Source organism: Mustela putorius, unplaced genomic scaffold (assembly GCF_011764305.1).
Source record: "Mustela putorius furo isolate JIRA1106 unplaced genomic scaffold, ASM1176430v1.1 tig00537227_pilon_pilon_pilon, whole genome shotgun sequence".
Lineage (NCBI taxonomy): Eukaryota > Metazoa > Chordata > Mammalia > Carnivora > Mustelidae > Mustela > Mustela putorius.
Genome location: NW_025422368.1, coordinates 24329742 through 24350050, shown reverse-complemented (window position 1 = coordinate 24350050; position 20309 = coordinate 24329742). Strand labels below are relative to the sequence as shown.

The window sequence follows — 20309 nt, the reverse complement described above, 5'->3', positions numbered from 1 at the left end:
GAAGGTACGAGGCAGGAGAGTCCTGCCCTGGACTCTGAGGGTGCCGTGCGCTTCTGGGTCCTCCCAGAGCTCCTGGCAAGGTGTCATTAGCAGGGGTTAAAACAGCACGTAGGCTGGGAAGCAAAGGCTCTCCAGAGAGTTCACTTTAGCAGCAGTTGGAAGGAACTCTCTGGAGTCGAGGACAACATTTTCTGATCGCTGCCAGCTTGCTTTCTAGAGATCGCAGATGCCAAGAGCAAGGATTAGTCAGCCTGGAGGACAGCACTGGCGAAGGCTGGCATGCAGGGGTACGATACCTAGGGTGGGTGCACTGGCACTTCGTTTACGATCTTCAGATATCCCAACAACGCACACAATCACACGCAGCCCAATGGAGAGAACACAGGAGAATGACAAAATGAAACACAGCTCAAAGTCCTACTCACAAAATACACACAGGGGGAGGAAAGGCAAGCACTGCGCTGTGCTTCCAACATCGCAGACTCCATTAGCAGGAACAATATGGGGTTAATTGGTCCACTTTCGAAACAGATGAGAAGCTGTTTACAATGAAGTCAGAGAGTGTCAAGGGTTTTGGTCTTTCCTCTACACTTATACTCCAACAAGAAGAGCAGGGTGATGGCCTGCACAGAGCTATCTTTACCACCGAATTAAACCCAAGGGGGCAGTTTCTTGCAAACTTTTCCCCCAGCTCATTCACCTTCATTTCTGAAAATGAGAAACGCACAGATCAATGAACCAGGGAAGGGAGGGGATTGACCTTGTCCTCGTCCTGAGTGAATTAAAGCAAAAGCACGCTGGCCATACGTACCCAAGTTTGGTGCACTTGCTGTCCTCTTGTTACTTTTTATTTTAAAAAAGCCACGCCCAAAGGATGATCTGGCTTTCCGAGTGCCAAAGGGGTTGTCATCCACGGATGCATCACGCCGCGGAGCTTTCGGAGGGAGGCCCCTGAATGGGCTGCTTTCTACAGGAGCTTTATCCTAAAAGACAAGTAATAATAAATGGAACACAGCGTGGCTGTGCACAATTAGGAGTACACGCTGGGCACAACACCTGATCTGTTACACATGTGATTTTATTTAAAAGAATCACAGAACTGATAAGTTGATTATGAACACCAAGCACCATATTACAATTTAGAAAGTCAGTTCTGAAAGCTACTTAGGAAGCAAGAGCAGCAACAAAAACATGTTCATCACTGACCTATAACCGGCATGCTTCAGATGTGAAGTATTTAGGACATAGAAATTCTCAAGCTTTATTTTATTTGCCTCATTCCCCGAATGACGTGGAAATAAGGTACTGCATAACCAGAATACCAGCAGGCTTCCTATTTTTCGAATGGTTATGACATGGACTAGGCTACAATGCAGTTCACAGTCTTTGCACCGTAACTGCATCAGAAGCCCAGCGTAATATAATCACTGTGCAAAGTAGGCGTTATCTCCAAGCTTCTACACCAGCAGCAGAAAGAGATTCTACTCCAGTTATTTAAATATTCTACTCAAGGAATTACTAGTCAAATGAGGACACAACCAGTGACCGTTAAACATTTTGTTTTTGAGAGGGTGTTCTGAGACATATTCATTACCTTGCCTGCAAGTTACCCGACATGGATCACCAACTTTCAAACGCTATGACATGCTTGATACACTTAACACCAAAACTAAACTTGTTATAATTAAATTTTTCTTCATCGATTCAGAAGATTCTTTGGCTGTCTCTAATAGGTCAAGGTCTTTATCGCGAAACTTAACTGTAATTAAGTTATACTTCTACGTACTGTTGATTTTTTAGCTTTCTCGTTATTTGAATTAGCAGTTCCAGTAACATGATCTATTATATTGTTTTAGTAGGATCCAAAGATGCTTTGATTTGCATGCCCTCATTCCTCTAACATCTCCTGCCCTCTGTTTTTGTTTTTGCAGAGGTAGAGAAAGGGGAGAGGGGACACAATCATCGTAACTACAAGTTTCTAGATGCCACAGTTTAGTGCAACTATTACCTATGTCTCACCACAGAAGTCAAAATCATTTAATCATTTATTGAATTGGCAAGACAAAAAAGGACAAAGGATGCCTGTAATTACAGCTGTGTGCACAGTCCGTGCCTTATCAGGGACACCTACATTACAACTCAAGGCATTCAGAGCCAGCAGTCAAGGGAGTGCATCTGGAAGTGGCCTACCAGAAGGTAGCCTTTACAGAGTTAATGATTGAAAATTGGAGGAAGAACGAGAGCCCTTGTTGATGAGGTCTTTAAAAAAAAAAAAAGACAAAAAAACAGAACACCAAAATGTTTGCTGTATACACAGTGGTTATATTAAATAAACAGCTGTTCTCGGGCGGGTGACCTAAGGATGTTTTGTGAGGTCTTAGGAAGCCCAAATATGATAATTAAGAATATCACTAGCCTGATTGAGAGTTGGGGGTTTTGTCTGTTTTTTGTACCTCCCCAACAGTTTATTGAGGTGAAACATAAAAAGTAACTGAACAATTAGGGGACATTAAGTACACTCACAGTGTTATATAACTGCCACCTCCACCTAGCTCCCAAACATTTCCATCATTTTGAATAAAACCCCTCCCCCTGGAAGCAGTTTCTCTCCGTTCCTCCCTCTCCATCTCTGGCAACCGCCAAACTGTGTTCTGTCTCTATGGATTTATCTACTCTACATACTTCACATAAATGGAATCGTGGACTATCTGATCTTTCGTATCTGGCTTCTTTCATATAACATGTTTTGGAGGTTCTGAGTTTGGGTTTTTTGGAGACAGTTAAGCAATCCCATGTATCAGACATCACAAACATTTTTCCATTGTAATCTGGACATAAAAATTACCTCTGGAGGCTTCTGAACAGACTCCTTTTCCTGTTCAAAACAATAATATTTTAGATTGTTATAGGAATGGCTTCATATATTCACAAACTGTTACACACAATTCTAGAAATTAAAATAAACTTTTATCTACTTCTAAGCTACACAATCTCAGTTCCATTTATTTCCAATAATGGCTAATTAGTCTTCAGTTGTGATTATACACTAGTTTCAACTGTTCATATTCACCCTTCTTAATATTTACCATTAACTGTGGTATCTAATAAATCTGCATTAGAGAAACCTCAAACTCTTCTTGAGAGTTTTCTTTGGAAAATGGAAAATGTGAGGATCCCTAAATATTTGCGTCTCAGGGTAACAGACAGAGAAACAACACAGAACCAACCCCATCTGATGACTCTTTCTTCAGATTGCCCAGGCTGCTGGACTTTTGCAGACTTGAAGTTCTAAAAATAACAATAATAGTAATTAGGATTAATAATAAGTGGCTCTGGTGCCACTGTTTCTTCGGATAATATCTTGGAAAGAAACTAAAACTGTGTGTGGGTTGAATCCTGGTCATAAAAGAAAATCCGGATTCAGGCAGTCACTTATGTGCTTTACTAAATTATAACATTGAGTTCTTTTAAAAGCAGAGGTGGTTAACTGTCCTGCCAATAACTCTAAATGTCCCACACGTGTTAGAATAGCTGGAAAAACACTTAGGACTCTCCTTGTGATGTCAACATTTGAAAATAAACCAGCATTTTTCCATGGACCAGTGGTGTATCCTTTTATGTATACATTTAGACCAGGAACTTTTTTATTTTTTATTTTTATTTAAATTTTAGTTAATATACCAGGGAACTTCTAAAACACTCACATACTATTTATATATAATCCTTGTAATTAAAATAAAGGACAGAAGTGTTACTTTTCAATTCACAAAGGAATCCATTTTCTGAATCTGGCCAAGTAGTTCATTTTACAGTTCTGATCGAGGCATACAAGAAAAATCCCTCTGGCTGCCCATAATAATTTGTTTGCTATCCTTGCAAAGGCGAAGTGACACTGTAAACATCCAGAGATTTTTTTCCCTTTCACATAACTAGCATTCAAGTGTACAGGGCTGTCTTTTCAAAAATGGAAGTCAGAAACAGGTGACCAGTTTAGAGAGAGAAAAAAGCTCTAAGAAGCAGAGTAACACACATACACAAACTTTTAAAAGGCAATTCTCATGTACTCATGTGTACATAAGTTACTAGACTTGTCCAGTATCAAATAAAGTAAAAGATATTGGTGAGAAAAGAGAAGATCTCATCTTTGAATACTGCTCTGGTAAGAGATTTTCCTAATTCAGACTTGAACTTGGATAAACATAGATAATGGACCGGTTTACTACATGGAGAATGCAAAAAACTACTGCAGCCTTTCCAGCCATTACATCATTCTCTGTGACTCTTTTCTGCTAGGGTCAAAATGCAAGCCAGTGCAAACCTGAAATTCAAAGCAAGTATCTCTGCACTTCACATGAAGCTTCACAGAAGCTTCCTCTCTCCCAGGTATCAATGACATTTTCCACATTCAAGAACATGACTTACGAAAGACTATCGCACGGCTGGGTTTCAACAGAAGCATCAAGGATTATTTTTCCATCACTAAAAGAAGAAAGAAAAGAAAAGGAAAAAAAAATGGAATGTGTGTGCTTCACAAGTAAAAGACCATATATATTCTAAGTAAGCAGAACTGTCAAAAAAACAAAAAATTGTGCTGGGGAAGCAATTTCTCTTTTAAAACAGTCATGTGTGTTTTGTTTTGTTTTGTTTTGTTTTGTTTTGTTTTTAAACACAGGCTCCATGCCCAGCATGGGGCTTGAACCCACAACCCTGAGATAAGACCTGAGCTGAGATTGAGTCAGCTGCTGAATTTACTGAGGATTCCCAGCTGCCCCTCTCTTTTAAAATTTTCTACTATATTTTCTTTGGTTAAAAAAATATTTTACTTATTTATCTGACAGAGAAATCACAAGTAGGCAGAGAAGCAGGCAGAGAGAGAAGAGGAAGCAGGCTCCCTGCCGAGCAGAGCATGATCCCTGGGATCATGACCTGAGCCAAAGGCAGAGGCTTAACCCACTGAGCCATCCAGGTGCCCCTAAAATATTCTATTATATTTTCTTTTATTTGGTCTCATTATAAGGTTAAGTAATTGAGAACATGCTCCCTCAAAATTCTACTTGTTAATGGAGAAACTACTGTATCCCTGTCCCAAATCCTTCTTCCGAACAGCCTGGGCCACATGACCATTGCTATGGGGCTTGGGACCCACTGGCGGCTCCCCATGACTTAGGACATAAAACTTGAGTCCCCTAAAATCTCTCTCTAACCTGAACACCACACCTCCCTGGACTCCTGCCCTAGGACTTCTTGCTTCACACCCTTTATTTCAATAATCCAGAACTGACTGTAGTGATTGATTTACACTGGTCCCCTGGCACATGCCTTACAGTTTCTTGCCTCTCACAGTAAAACCTGTGTCTGTAAATAAATTGCAATGCACTCTTGTGTTTGCTTGATCTACTCTGCTGAACATTTATATTGCAATGTTGGGTCATAAATGACATACCTTTCTTCGAATGAAGTCTCTGGTTGAGGAGGCAATTTTGCGCTTTCAGACGTTTCCAGGCCCTTAGATGTTGGCAGTAATGAAGGGATTGAAACTTGCAAGATGCTGGTGTGGAACTGTAATGTAATTAGAGAAAGTAAAAAATCCAATAAATAAGACAGAAGTCACAGAGATAAAATAAAAATAACGGAGACAATTACATGGTCCATCAAAAAAATTTCATACACCTATGTTTAAAAACACTATTCTTCTATTTATAAAATGGTCTCTGGATATAAACATCAATGACTGTTAAAGTCAGAGAAAACATTCTGGAGGAAGGTCATTTTTTTTTTTAAGTTTTTATTTATTTATTTGACAGAGAGAGAGTGATCACAAGTAGGCAGAGAGGCAGGCAGAGAGAGGGGGGAAGCAGGTCCCTGCTTAGCAGAGATCCCGATGTAGGGCTCGATCCCAGGACCCTGAGATCATGACCTGAGCTGAAGGCAGAGGCTTAACCCACTGAGCCACCCAGGTGCCCCAAGGAAGGTCATTTTTGAACTTGGTTCTGAATAAAACATAATACCATCAAGTAAGTCAATAGTTGATCCTGACAACTTTAAGCCCTAGTAAAAACTTTGGTTCTAACCTTATGCAAGTCACTTAACTGGGCACCAGTTTTCTCCTCTGTAACATGAGAATGGCAATGCCTACCTGACAGGGTTGTCATGATTTGAGATGAGATTTGGGTAAAGTGCTTTGTAAACACACCTGTTTTCACTTTATTTTCTATCACTAGTCTAATATAGAATGTTGTTCAAACCAGATTTTTTTTTTTTTAAGATTTTATTTATTTGACAGAAAGAGACATGGTGAGAGGGAACACAAGGAGGAGGAGTGGGAGAGGGAGAAGCAAGCTTCCCACTTCCCTGAGCAGGGAGCCTGATGAGGGGCTCCATCCCAGAACCCTGGGATCACGACCTGAGCAGAAGGCAGACACTTAACGACTGAGCCACCTAGGCACCCCCCAAACCAGTTCTTTGTGGATACCACTTAAAACACTTGGCTTAATAATACTACAGCAGCAACAGCAAAAATGCCTAAAAACACCTTCCTAAACAAATGCTTTGTGTACCCTAAGGATGGAATCTATGGAAGAAATTTTATACTCTGGGGTTAAATAATTTTCGATGACTGTAGAGCAGTATGGTGTAAGAGCCCATCATAAACTACAATACATGAATCACTTAAAAAATATTGTGATAAAAAAATAAAATTTTCCTCAGTGAATTCAGTCTGCCAGTCAACCAACCAATCAGTGACCGTCCCTCCTTCTGAAGTCAGCCAGGAAGGTAGGGACTTACAACCTGGAACACACTTCTAGATGCCAATCAATCAATGACAGTCTCACCTCTGTAACCACACATCCACAGCGGATGTCAACTCTCTCTAGCCTCTGAGAGTCCCTCAATCCCTGAGCTCCAAGCAACCCCACATGCCCCACATATGATCAAAGAGACTGTCCCTGACCAACAAAGTTCACCGAGGTAACTAAATAAGCAATACATTTAGCTCTGTGGTTTTTTGTCCAGTTACTGAGCGGTGGTCTCATTCCTTGACACTAAGAGGTTATAACATGTGAAGTCTGTTGAAATAATCTGATTGGGCCCAAGATGGAGTGGTTCATGTTAAGCTCCATGTCAGTAAACCCAAGCTTAGCTAAGTTTCCGTGCTCGGCACTCCCAGAAAAGGCAGACCTAGGTCAACCAATCGGCACTTGCCTGCCCTTAGTAAGTTACCTGACCCACCCCGCCCCGAGACTTCTCTTTGCTGCACATTAAGGAAAGTAACCCTACTTAACCAACCAGCAAATGACCAGCCTGATCCTCTGCTCCTGCTTCCTTAGGCCTAAAAAAGCCCTTCATTTTGTACAGATCCGTAGAGTTCCTTTCCATCTGCTAAAACGGACATTGCCTGATTCATAAATTGCTGAATAAAGCCAGTAAGATGTTGCAAATTTACTCATTTGAAGTTTGTTCTTTAACAACAAGTCTGATCTTGTTGCTTCGCGATTTTTTTTTTTTTTTTTTTTTTTGGAATCTTTATGATTAGTTCTGGGCAATTTACAGAGCCATCATCCCTGTGTTAAAAATTTTCTCAGCTGAATTTTTTTTTAAAGATTTTATTTATTTGACAGAGAGAGATCAGAAGTAGGCAGAGAGAGAGAGGAGGAAGCAGGCTCCCTGCTGAGCAGAGAGCCCAATGTGGGACTTGATTGATCCCAGGACCCTGAGATCATAAACTGAGCCGAAGGCAGAGGCTTAACCTACTGAGCCACCCAGGCGCCCCTGAATTTTGTTCTTTAAGAAATCCTATTGCTGTAAAATAGGAGATTACTTCACTATCTTTTTTCTTTTTTTTTTTTTAATTTGAATCTTTATGATTAGTTCTGGGCGAATTATTGAGCCATCATCCCTTGTGTTGTCAAGTTCACAGTAGCTCCCCGGGTTCCTAACATGGGGAAGGAAATGGCCCACTAACAAACTGATCCATTTCCTTGATTTCGTTTTGAACTTAGGACTTTAACTCCCAACTCCAATCTCCCTCCTAGCTCTTCTTTAACAATGTGGCTGAACACACTCAATCCTCATCAAATCATTCTGGTTCCAAACGAAAAATCTCATTAAAATACAATTCACATAGGAAAGACTTTTTTTAAAGAGACTATCTGGGCAAATCTTACATGTAACATCTGCCATTCTGTAAATAGGCAGCAAGCATACTCATTGACTGTCAAATGTTATTTTTCCCTTCAGTAGAAATATAATTAGCAATTAGGGGATTTTCCCCCTCTAACATATTTTTTATTTCCCCCTCTAAAATATTTTTTATTCCTTAACTAATCCTTTGCCTCTTTTTTCCAATTTTATTGGGATATCACTGACATGCAGTACCGTATAAATTAAAAAGAAAAAAGAAAAGGAAAGGGAAAAAAAACACATTTTTTTCCTTGCAATGAGAACTTTTCGGATCTACAGTCTTACCAACCTTCCAGCATACCAGACAGACAGCAGTGTTAACTATAGTCATCACGTTGTACCTTATACCCCCAGCACACTTGTCTTATAACTGGAAGTCCGTACCTTTTGATCACCACCTTCCAATTTCCCCTACCCAGTAATCCTTATGACTGACATCTTTTAGCCCTCTCCTATAGTGAAGAGAGAAATGTTTCCTCCTTGAATTCATTTTCATGCAATTCAAATTTCATTTTCTCATTAGGTAATCAGCAGGAATAGATAGGAAAAGAAAAGATGCCACTTGATTTTTTTTCTCACTGAATACAGTAATATGTTAAAGGAAAGACGACCAAAGGGGGAATTGGAAAACATAAGGTAGTCAAGACTATTTAGTTAAAAAACAAAAACAACAATAACAAAAACAATTTTTCCCATTCCCAGTTTCTCTAGACAGTACACTGCACTAAAATTAAAAGTTCTAGGGCAAAGAGGGAGGTGCTGTCAGGAAGCCACGGGTGTGCCTAGGTTAAGACCTCAGGAAGACTTAAGGTACAGCTGTCTCATTGAAACCTTCAAAAAGTTCGACAACTCTAAAAACAGAGGGATATTCCATAGCAGCCATACAGAAAACTTAAGATAGAGAAAGTCTTATGGTGAAGATAATTGTGGATATCCTTTACCTGACGGAGTGGATTATAAATTGATTCATAAGAAATGCCAAATGAATAAAATATTATACCAAATAGAACCAAGAGGGACAGAGATAGTAGAAGGCAGAAGGCCCTAGACCCGTATAGATACTTTTGCAGAAAACAACTCATCTGCAATTACAGGTTCTTTCTCCTGGAAATGGAAAGATGACTCCCAAGGAACAACCAAGAGCCCAAAGGTCTGGGCCCTGTCAAGGAACTGGCCACACGAGCCTGGCTGGATTTGGGAACTGCTACTGACTAATGATACGTGGGTGTCTTCCATGTCTATGTTCCCTCTTCTTGAATGGGAATGCCCAGTAGTTACTATGCCCATTCCACCACTGCATGTCAGGTGTGTAGGGGACAAATGACTTGACCTTGAATTTCCTGGTTCTTTACATGGAATGGAGTGCTACTCGAGAAGCCAAACCTGAGCAGCTGCACCTACATCTTGACCGGGTCTGGATGACAAGGTCTTGGGATGCGGAAGCCTGACTGGAATAAGACCAAGAGGTCTTTGACGAGGGGATGAGGACATTTTGCATGGGGGAGGGATATAAATGATTGTAGCCAGAGAGTGGAGGGCAGTTGTACTAGTCGAATATGGTCGTAGGGGTATATGCCATCCCATGTGTTCTTCTCAAATGTGATATTACTTGTCCATCAAGAGGTAGGGTCTTTGTTTCCTCTCTGTGAATGTGTGTGGGCCTGTGACTACAGGAGAAGAGATGCCACAGGGTTTCCGAGTCATAGCATAAAAGATGATATAAATATGCCCAGTCCTCTTATTGGGATGCTCATCCTTAGGATCTAAACGCTCTGCTAGAAGAAAGCCAGGGAGTCACAGGTATTTCCAGCTAGGGCCTCAGCTGAGGTCCTGTCCAACAGTAGTACCAACCAACCATGTGATATAAAAATGGGTAGCCTTCGGATGACTCAAGCCTCCAGCCTTCACACCATTCCAACTATTGCCCAGTGGAGCGAAGAAGAAATGCTCCTGCTGAGCCTTACCCACATCACACATTTGTTAGCAAAACAAGTGCTGTCATTCAAGCCACAAATTTTTGGGGTGGTTTGCAATAGGTAATGGAAACAGATTTTGGCACCAGTCTGATGTGTGAAAGAAAAGTAAATGAGTTCAAGACTAAATATTCCTGTCCAGCTGCTTTTTTCCAAGTCTAAAGAAGTCAGGGAAGATTTTAGACCAGAATTTTTCAGAGACAACATTGGAAGTGACTAAAACCAACTTCTTTATATAATCTCACGTTATCCCTCTTCATTTATTCCCTATTTGTTCTTTACTAATAAAGATTATTATTGCGTAGATTGTAATCTATTTAGGATGACATCTTTCTCCCATGTTCTTCCTGAATTATTTAAGCAATTTTGACATTGCCCAAGGTATTTATTTATTAAAGAGGGGGGAAAAACCAATCTTTCAAATAAAGTCCTAGGAGACTGAGTTTTGACATGAAAATTGCTAAGACTCAGTCAGTAGCCACACTGAGAAAAGATCCCAGGTCTTTCCTGCTGTCAACAGCATTTTAACCTTCAATGACACAGTCTCTTCGCTACAAAGATAATGTTGAGAGTCTGTAAATACCTCTTCTGGAACACTTGTGTTAAATGGGTCACAACTGGGAGATCCCGTGACTGGTGTAGATGATACACTTTTCTCCAGGTCACTAAAACCCTGCGCATCCAGCAAAGTGGAGACGGAACCAGAAGTGAGCAGACCGTCAAAGTCGCCATCTTGGTCTAGGAAAAGGAGAAGAATGGCAGCTTTTCATTTACATTTCATTTTTGGAGGAAGAATACCAACTGAATATAAAAATTTTTCCCATCCTCAAAAATCAAAAGTGAGTTTCCTTTGAAATCCTTAGAAAAATAACAAGAGGACCTCTAGGAGAAATGTTAAACTATGAGCACCTGGAGCCTGAGGGTGGTATTAATAGCTATTACCACAGACTCACAGCCTTGAAATCAGAAGTTCATTTAGTCCAACAACCTTCCCTAATTTTGTTTCAGAATTTGGGGCTTTACAAATTTTAGTTCAGAAACAACCAAGCTGGACAATATCAGTGGTACAACAAACTAATTCTGAACAGCAACACAGTCACCATGAGAAACTCAATATTCATCATTCATCATTTCTGTGTCGTTATTTTTTTATTAATTTTTAATAAACTAATAATGTATTTTTATCTCCAGAGGTACAGGTCTGTGAATTGCCAGGTTTACACATTTCACAGCACTCACATCATCATTTCTGTGTTCTTAAAGCAAAACAAAACAAAACAAAACAAAACAAAAACCACATACATATAAAGAAGAAAAAACAACAATAGGCAATCTTCTGATTCCTTAAGATGATCCTTCTGTGCCATTTATTTTATTTTATTTATTTTTTTTTTAATTAAAGATTTTTTCTTTATTTATCCGACAGAGACCACAAGTAGGCAGAGAGGCAGGCAGAGAGAGAGGAGGAAGCAGGCTCCCTGCAGCGCAGAGAGCCCGATGTGGGGCTCGATCCCAGGACCCTGGGATCATGACCTGAGCCGAAGGCAGAGGCTTAACCCACTGAGCCACCCAGGTGCCCCTTATTTTTTTTTTTTTTTTTAATTAAAGTGTGCCATTTATTTTAAAGAAGAAAGAACAGCCTTACGGACAAATGCAACCACATACCCAGGAAAGTGGCCAACTTTGAGAACTACTTCTACATCTTCAGCAATGAAAAGGATTAGCTGCTGAACAATTATGTCAGATATTCTTTTTTAAAACCAAAAAATGATGCTTAAAACACTATTCTCTGAATAGTACAAAATCCTAAACTCATTTAAAGCTGTTAACTAGACTTACCTTCTTATATTTTTATTAGGCATTTATTCTAATTTCATTAAAATGTAGGTATTATTCGCATTCTCTAAGGACTAAGTAAATACAAATACTAGTTAGAAATCACTGTTTATAAACTATTTATTAGAACAGGACATAATTTTCAATGGTGGTTAAAAACTCCCTCTTTTTAATATACAAATGTCAGTAAGTACATGATAAGATGTCCAATACTTTTCATCATGAGGGACTTGTGATGAGAATACTTAAACACTAAACCAATTAAATCAAAATCATATCAAATGTACAGGATTGTGAAGTTTCAAATACCATACCAAGTGTTGGCAAGTGATACATTGCTGTTGGCAATGTAAAATAATACAATTAACTTTGGGAAAGAAAACAAAAAACAACCTCCTTTTTCTACACATTTTATATGCATTAAATTAGATGAATAAAAGTACAGGAGGGGTGCCTGGGTATCTCGGTTAAGTGTCTCTCTCTCTCTCTCTTTTTTTTTTTTTAAGCTTTATTTACTTATTTGAGAGAGAGAGAGCATTGCATGCACGCACAGGCCAGGGGAGGGACAGAAGGAAAGAATCTTCAAGTAGCCTCCACCTGAGTGCAGAGCCAAGGTAAGGCCTGATCTCACGACCCATAAGATCATGAGCTGAGCTGAAAGCAAGAGTCGGACGCTTAACAAACTGAGCCACCCAGGTGCTCCAAACGTCAGACTCAATCTCTGCTCAGGTCTTGATCTCCAGGTCGTGAGTTCAAGCCCTATGTTGGGCTCCATGCTGGTCATGGAGTCTATTTTAAAACAAAACCAGATTAAACAAACAACAACAACAACAAAAAAACCCCATGAAACTGACAAAAATGATCATGTCAGTGCAATTATGAAGAATACCTCTTTTCTTGATTTTCTTATGTTTCATAATTATAGAAATTAATGTTTTCCTTTGATTTTTAAATATAAAAACTACAGTATTGAGATTCTATAAAATCAAATACTGTTTTAAATGTTATGACTACAGGGGTGCCTGGGTGGCTCAGTGGGTTGAGCCTCTGCTTTCGGCTCAGGTCATGATCTCAGGGTCCTCTGTTCAGCAGGGAGCCTGCTTTCCCCTCTCTTTCAGCCTGCCTCTTTGCCTATTTGTGATCTTTCTCTCTGTCAAATAAATAAATAAAATCTTTAAAAAAAAATGAATGTTATGACTACATAAAAATTAATCACTTGTTAATTTGCAATACTGTCTAAAAAGAGACACTCTCTTGAAGGCAGAGAAAATGCTGAGTGATGAGAATCGCTGTAAGAACACTGACAGAGGTTCATTTGCTTGCTCATTTGGGTATTTAAAATTTTAACATACACTAAGTCCTGTGGAAAATAAGATGAAGATCCATTTTTTTTCTCCTCTCAGAAATCCTCGTCTGAAGTAGGATTTTCTTTCTTTTTGAACTCATCGAAATTGAAATTCCAAAATCTGAGTATTTCACAAGTATCTCTGAAAAAATTTATTACTCATGTTTACTTTTAGAGCAAATAACCCCACCTTGCATTGCTAATGAATGAGAAAACTTCCAAAGTTCTTAACACTTTTGTTTTAAATGACCCCCAGAGATTTTCCACATTTGAGGATGGCCAACTGAACCATGCACCTATAAAATAATACCACATCAAAAGGCATAACTATGTTATTAAGTTTTTAATTCTAATTAACATACAGTGTAATACTAGTCTCAGGTATACAATATAGTAATTCAAAACTTCCCAACATCACCCTGTGCTCATCCCAACAAGTGCACTCCTTAATCCCCATCAAAGCGTGACTATTTTTACTTAAATGTCTTATGGTTTTGGTTTTATTTTATGTTTTAACTTAACACATTCAAAGCTGAACACAACCCCCCTTAATCATTTCAGTGCGCCCTCACTAGGCTTCGCTACCTTGGTAAATGGAATCATCACCCCCCCACCCCGGTCGCTTTAGTCAAAAACATCAGTCTTTCTTGATTCTTTCCTCTTCTTCACTCTCATCTAATTCGTCACACCACTGTGTTAGTTCGAACACCAAAATGTGTTTCTAATCAGTACCATTATTAACATTCCATTTGGAATCCTGCAAGAGCCTCTTGACTGGCTTCTCTTCTTCTGATACTGCTCCCTCCTCCCAATATGGTCCATTTGTTACGAAAATGCCGCAAACTTGTAAAAACCCTTCAGTGGATCCCTCTGGGCTCACAGAGCTGAATGCCTCACATTGCCTGACCTGGCCAACGCTAACTTCTATCCGCTCGGCTCATCTCCTCTCATTCTCCCCCTGATCACTTCCTTCCAGTCAGTCACAACGGTCTTTTTACTACTTAAATACACCGAGCCCATTTTCCCCATAGGCTCTTTTAATAAATGAATGAATGAATGAATGAATGAATGAATAAAATTTACTTATTAATTTTTGAGAGAGAGAGAGAAAGCATAAGCAGGAGGGAAGGGTAGAGGGAGAAGCAGACTGTTTGCTGATCTGGGAGGCCAATGCAGGACTCGATCCCAGGACCCTGGGATCATGACCTGAGCTGAAGGCAGATGCTTAACCCACTGAGCCACCCAGATGCCCCTCCCCACAGGCTCTAGAACACACTGTTCTGTCTAGAATGCTATCTGATGAACTCCACACAGAGGTTCTCCTTGACCAACCAGTCCACAGTATTCTCTTTGGCCTACTCACCAAGAAAGTGTGTGATATTGTTTCCTAATGATATTGTTGAATAAATGAATAAACAAACTATTTTGGAATAATGGATATTCCAGGAAAATGAAAACAAATGTTAAAGTTCATAGCCACTTAAAATCAAGTAAAGTAGAAAAACCTATAGAGCTACAGTACCTTTTTTACCTTGGGTCAGTATCACTGTATCTTGCATCTTCTTGTACCTATTCAGGCACTGTCGAAGATCTTCTATTTTCCGATCCTATTAATAAAATAAATTGTCATCTTTAAACTATGACTTTAAACAGTAAAAGTAAAAGTAATTGCAACACAAAGAATAGGGAGACATGAATTATTTACATTATTCAAGGAATATTTCTAAACTTTAGTCAAACCGGTAATATCTACATTTTACCAGTTTTTCCTACGTACATCAGAGATAGAGAAAAAGTACCTCTAAATTTAGAGATCCTATCCTTCAGCTGCCATCTTTAAAAACAAAAACAAAACAAGGTAATAAGATACAAAACAAAAACAAAACAAGAAAAAAATCAACTTTAATTATTCTCCTCTCCAACTTATGGGCAGGTCTTGAAAGAAAGATCTACTACACCTGTTGTCTTTACCTGCTGTCATCAATCATAATCTGGCCTTTCTCTGCTCAAAACACTCAGCCAAAGTTGTACCAATTAGTCATCAGAGTCATCAGAGACTTCATATTTACTAAAAATAAGAGAACTTTTCATCCTTTTTCTAATTTGACCTCTGATACTTGACTGACCCCACTCTTTCCTCCTTTTCCTTCACTTTTCTTTCCACTCTTTCTTTTCTTCTATTTTGATTTCTTAATTCCTTGACCAGATAGATATTCTACTTCCACTATCTACCCAGCCCAGTCTATAAAATGTTAGTGCTTTAAGATTTTGTCCTTTACCCCTACTCTGGTGGATCCTAAAAAAATGGGCTCCCTAGCTCTTCTCTCACTGGTTTTGGGCCTGGCCATGTGACTTGCTTTGGTCAAAGAGATATCAACAAATGTGGTTAGGGTTTGCCCTCTCTCTCTGCTCCAGGGAACCTTCACTATGTGAAGAAGCACAGGCTAGTCTAATGGAAGACGAGATATCATTTGGAAAAGAGACATCCCAGATGGGCCCAATCTACGCAAGGATGTTAATCACTAGACATGTGAGTCACACCAGCCTAGACCATCCAGCCCCATCCCACCCACCAGCTAACTGCAGAGATCAACAAAGCCAGCCCAGACCAGGAGAACCCACTAATCAACCATCAGAAGTATGAGAAATAATAAATGTGATTTGTCATGGAGCAAAAGCTAATTTACATATCAACTATAGCTTAGTCTCCGAAAATCTATAATTCTGTATTTTTCCTAAAATGGACTGGGTTCATTCCCTACCCCATCTATAATTATACATTAACCCCCAAATTTAGATTCATTTTCCAACTTTCTATGAGAAATCTCCTTTTAAAAGTCCCATGAGCACATCTAAGTGAATGTCTCTAAAATTAAGCTCATTATTTGCCCCTGGAATTTTGGAATAAATTTAGAGATCCTTAACTCTTTGAGGGCACTATCATTCACCTCATTACTCAAACTAGAAACTTGTTCTCAAATCCCCCCCAAAAAAATTACTTCAAAGACTTTTACTTACTCGAGACAAAAAGAGGGTGAGAGTGAGAGAAGAAGCAGCAGGAGGAAGGGGCAGAGGGAGAGGGAGAAGCAGGCTCCCACAGGGAACCTGATGTGGAGCTCAATCCCAGGACCCTGTGGTCGTTAACCTGACCGAAGGTAGGTGCTTAACCAACTGAGCCACCCAGGAGCCCTCAAATCCAAAATAAGGTTTTCAAAAACCCTGTCAACCTGTGTAAATGTCAGCTTCATATACCCCTCTACCTTATCTCATTCTGAACTTTCCCAACATGCACTAGGCTGTGCCAAGTCTGGGCTTTTGAGACATGTTTAGTTCATAGATACTTTCCTTAGCAGCTTTCGTTTTCCTGATAAACAACTCTTGCCTTTCCTCAGATTTTGCTCAAATGCAACCTCTTTGAAGCCTTCTGGAACTACTAAAAACTTATGTCAGCGTTGGTGCTCCTAAAGCAGTTTGAATGTCTAGTAAGCCCTCAGTCAACACTGGGAGATCTGTTTGTTATTGATGCTTTTTGAGAGAGAGAAATTAAGACTAAATGAATTTGTGATTACTTTTTTAAAAGTAAAAGCTATGGGGGCATCAAGGGGACTCAGTCAGTTATGCGTCTACCTTTGGCTCAGGTAGTGATCCCAGAGTCCTGGGATCAAGCCCCATATCAAGCTCCCTGTTCGCTGTTTTTCTCTCAAATAAATAAAATCTTAAAAAAAAAACATAAAGTAAAAACTACATGGGCCCCTTGCTAATGACTTTCCTTTTTATTCCACAGTGGTAAAGACTAGCAAAAAGAAACCTAAATATAGGTGGGTGGAGAGGGCAATGAGTTTATTTCCTAATAAAGAGCAAATAAAGAGAATGAACGGCAAAACTATAGAGTAAAACAGAGAACACAAGAATTAGAGAAAGAAACAAGATGAGACAAAAAGATCAAGGCAAAGTTCTTTGGCAGTTGCTTGTTTTTTTACTTCCTTGAAATGACTCTTTTCTTGGGAAAATGCCTCCTTGTTCTATTCATTGAGTAACATGAGGTGTAAGAGTAGTTCTGATGATGCGAGCTGAACCCGACTGTTGCTGTCCGCTGGGTATATGGCTGATCAGGTAGGCCATGAAAAAACACCTTGCTTTAGAGGACACTGTTTCCCTGCTCTCATCAGAATGAAATCAGTGAAGCAACAGGAAAGAAGACTCTGGAGTCCCTGGCATTTGGCCAACAAAGCTAAAAGACAGCCTAGGGCCATATTTTATTTCATGGTACTGATGCCTCTGTTCTCGTATCTCACCTCTCAGGAGAACAGAGACAATCCCTCATGTGAAAGAATCCAGGAGTGTGAAGAAAATGATATGAAGAAAATTAACCTCATTGGGAAGCTAACAGTTGTCAGGGACCACCCCTTTCAGAGTTCATGCGAGCCCAGAAAGGATGCACTATGGACTGTATCCTTTCTCTCATTTCCCACCTGAATATAAAGAAATGATCTGAGGGCTTGAACATTTTTCCAGATTCACAGGGAGGTGGGAGAGGGAGATCTCAGTGGACCCAGTGCTGCCAGTCACCACTCTACCCACACAGTCACAATGACAACTGCCATCACCGAGAGCAGGCACATGAAGGTAGAAAGGCAGAACGGCTGTCCCTCAACATCAGTAGTGTGTAGGGTTCTTCCAACCTGGCATATCTCAAGAAAACTCATGGAATGATCAAAATGGTGGTACACACCCACATAAATACTTTAATTTCATCTAGATACCTTTTCTTCATTTGCTGCCATCAAAGATTCCATAGCCTTTTTCATTTTTTGCACTTCAATATCTGAAAATATCACAAGAACACGTCAGAAGTCAGTTTTGTTAAGGTGTGTGACAATAACAAGGGGCTGACTCTTCAGACTGAAGTGTTTTAATGAAATGTTTACCGTCCATATCCTCTTTTGGGGAAAATCTGAAAAATGAACACCTTCCATGTCGCCTGAATAGTTATCACTCCAGAAAGCAAACAGTATGGGTCAGAGCTAACTACCCTCTCTCGAAGCAATAACAAAATCCTCACGAGAACACGGAAGGTGAAATTTCAGTGCTACAACCATGAAAACACAGCTTTTCAATTAAAAAAAAAAAAAGAAACAAGAAACCTAGAAAGCAGTGGGCGAAAGCGATGGACGGTGTACACAATGACATAAGCAGAGGACAGGATACTCAGTTTTAACCAAGATGGAGGCATGAATGGCAAGAGCCTGATGGAATGTGGCATCTATAGCAGTCATGCTATGAAGTTGGTTGTAGGTTCCATACAGAAGGATAAGTACTTTGCTTCATCTATAAACATCATTTCTGACACTATTTTAAAAGGTAAATGTGATTTTCCTTAAAATTTGACAGTCAAATACAAAAGCACATTACTTTAATAATAAAAGAACCAATATTTTAAGATGAAATGTCAACCTAAAACGAAATCACAAATTTAAAAAATTCAAACAGAAAAAAAAATTGAGCTAAGGTTACCTGCTTCTGAGAAAAACAAACAAACAAACTACTACTTAAGGTAAGTTTTAAAATGCATCATTCATCACTGATACAACACTTTCAATATGAAGGTATATTCTGTAGAAATTGCCTTTTTTTTTTTTTGATGCCCAATTCTCTGGGTGTAAGAATTCAACATCTGGAGGAAAGAGTCTATTAATTAATGATTTATCTCGATGATGCATTAGATAATCTGGGTTCTGTTAATCAGCCTGGGTACAATCTCTTGTCTAACACCAACAGGGTATGTTTAGTTCCTAATGTGGATCTCAGGGAAGAAGTGGGCTACAAAACCTTGAAAAGTAATTTTCTCCTCTGATACTCTGTCTCCCGAACTACAAAAAAAATTCTTCCTCCCCACTGTTACTCTGGGTGTTCTGCTATACCCTGTGGAGCAAAAGGGCTGAATCGGGGGTGGGGGGAATCAGCAAAATGACCTTTTACTCCTTGTTTTTACTGTTTGTTTATATACGCTCTATTTTGTGCACTCTGAAGAAATGGAGAGCTTATCGATGAAGCAACTTCACATCTTTGGTGAGATAAATGTTTTTAAAACACATGCAAAGAACAGTCCAAGTAGTACTTTACTTTTGTACTTTACTTTACTTTTGTCTTTGAGCTTCTTCTTAAAATTTTCATCTGTGCAGGAAAACCCATCGAATTGGAAGTTAGTATATACATTACAACAATAAATATTTTTAAAGTACTATTCTTTAGTCTTTTGCCTAAGATAAAGAAGCTAACCCTATAAAAACTGAATATTAAACACTATTTTGTGGCTTTAGGAATGGTACTGCAATGCATGATGCTCTGTGTAAGGTTAGAAAGAGAATATAATTCATCCAAAGACCTAGATTTGAGTTCCTACCTCTGTCACTTCTTCTCTGTGAACCCTGATTTCCTGGCATATTAAAGTTAGGTCTGTGGAATACAAGCAGTCCTTATACTCTACGGGGTGAAAACACCATTAGTGATGTTTGGTTGTAACATTTCCATTACGGGTCAGCACATGGCTTTCCTGAATGTGCCCAGCACTTGGCTTAGGACACATGAACCTCACCACTCAAATTCAATGACTCTGACATGGTCTACCTCCCGTTCAATGAGATGAGTCCACTGATCACGCAGTGAGATCTTATGCCAACATCAGATTGCTATGAAGTTTCTAAACATTGCTCCCGACTCTTGTGTTTATCGGGCTGTGTGTTGGCGATAAGCAGTTCATAGACCAGTGTCCGTCTTTGGGAACCACTACTCCAACACGTCCTCTAGCCCACAATATGATTCCATTTTATTCTTAAAACCCTAAAGGCATGACCTATCTGTGAACGTCCTTTAAAGACTACACAAATCTAGGGATGCCTTGTTGGTTCGTTCAGTCAGTATATAGTATGTGATTTTTGATCTCGGGGAGGTGTGTTTCCAACCCCATGTTGAGT

At 39.5% G+C, this 20309-nt stretch overlaps 1 protein-coding gene across 1 annotated transcript in view; it reads right to left on the bottom strand.

The window, feature by feature from the left end:
- LOC123389960 (liprin-beta-1-like) overlaps positions 1–20309 on the bottom strand; it is a 57424-nt gene that overhangs the window by 14328 nt on the left and 22787 nt on the right. Inside the window, 10 exon segments of the mRNA XM_045073055.1 lie at positions 297–329; positions 812–983; positions 2846–2875; positions 3228–3288; positions 4423–4479; positions 5444–5559; positions 10738–10892; positions 14858–14942; positions 18099–18160; positions 19477–19509. Of these exon segments, the coding sequence (XP_044928990.1) occupies positions 297–329; positions 812–983; positions 2846–2875; positions 3228–3288; positions 4423–4479; positions 5444–5559; positions 10738–10892; positions 14858–14942; positions 18099–18160; positions 19477–19509 (804 nt within the window).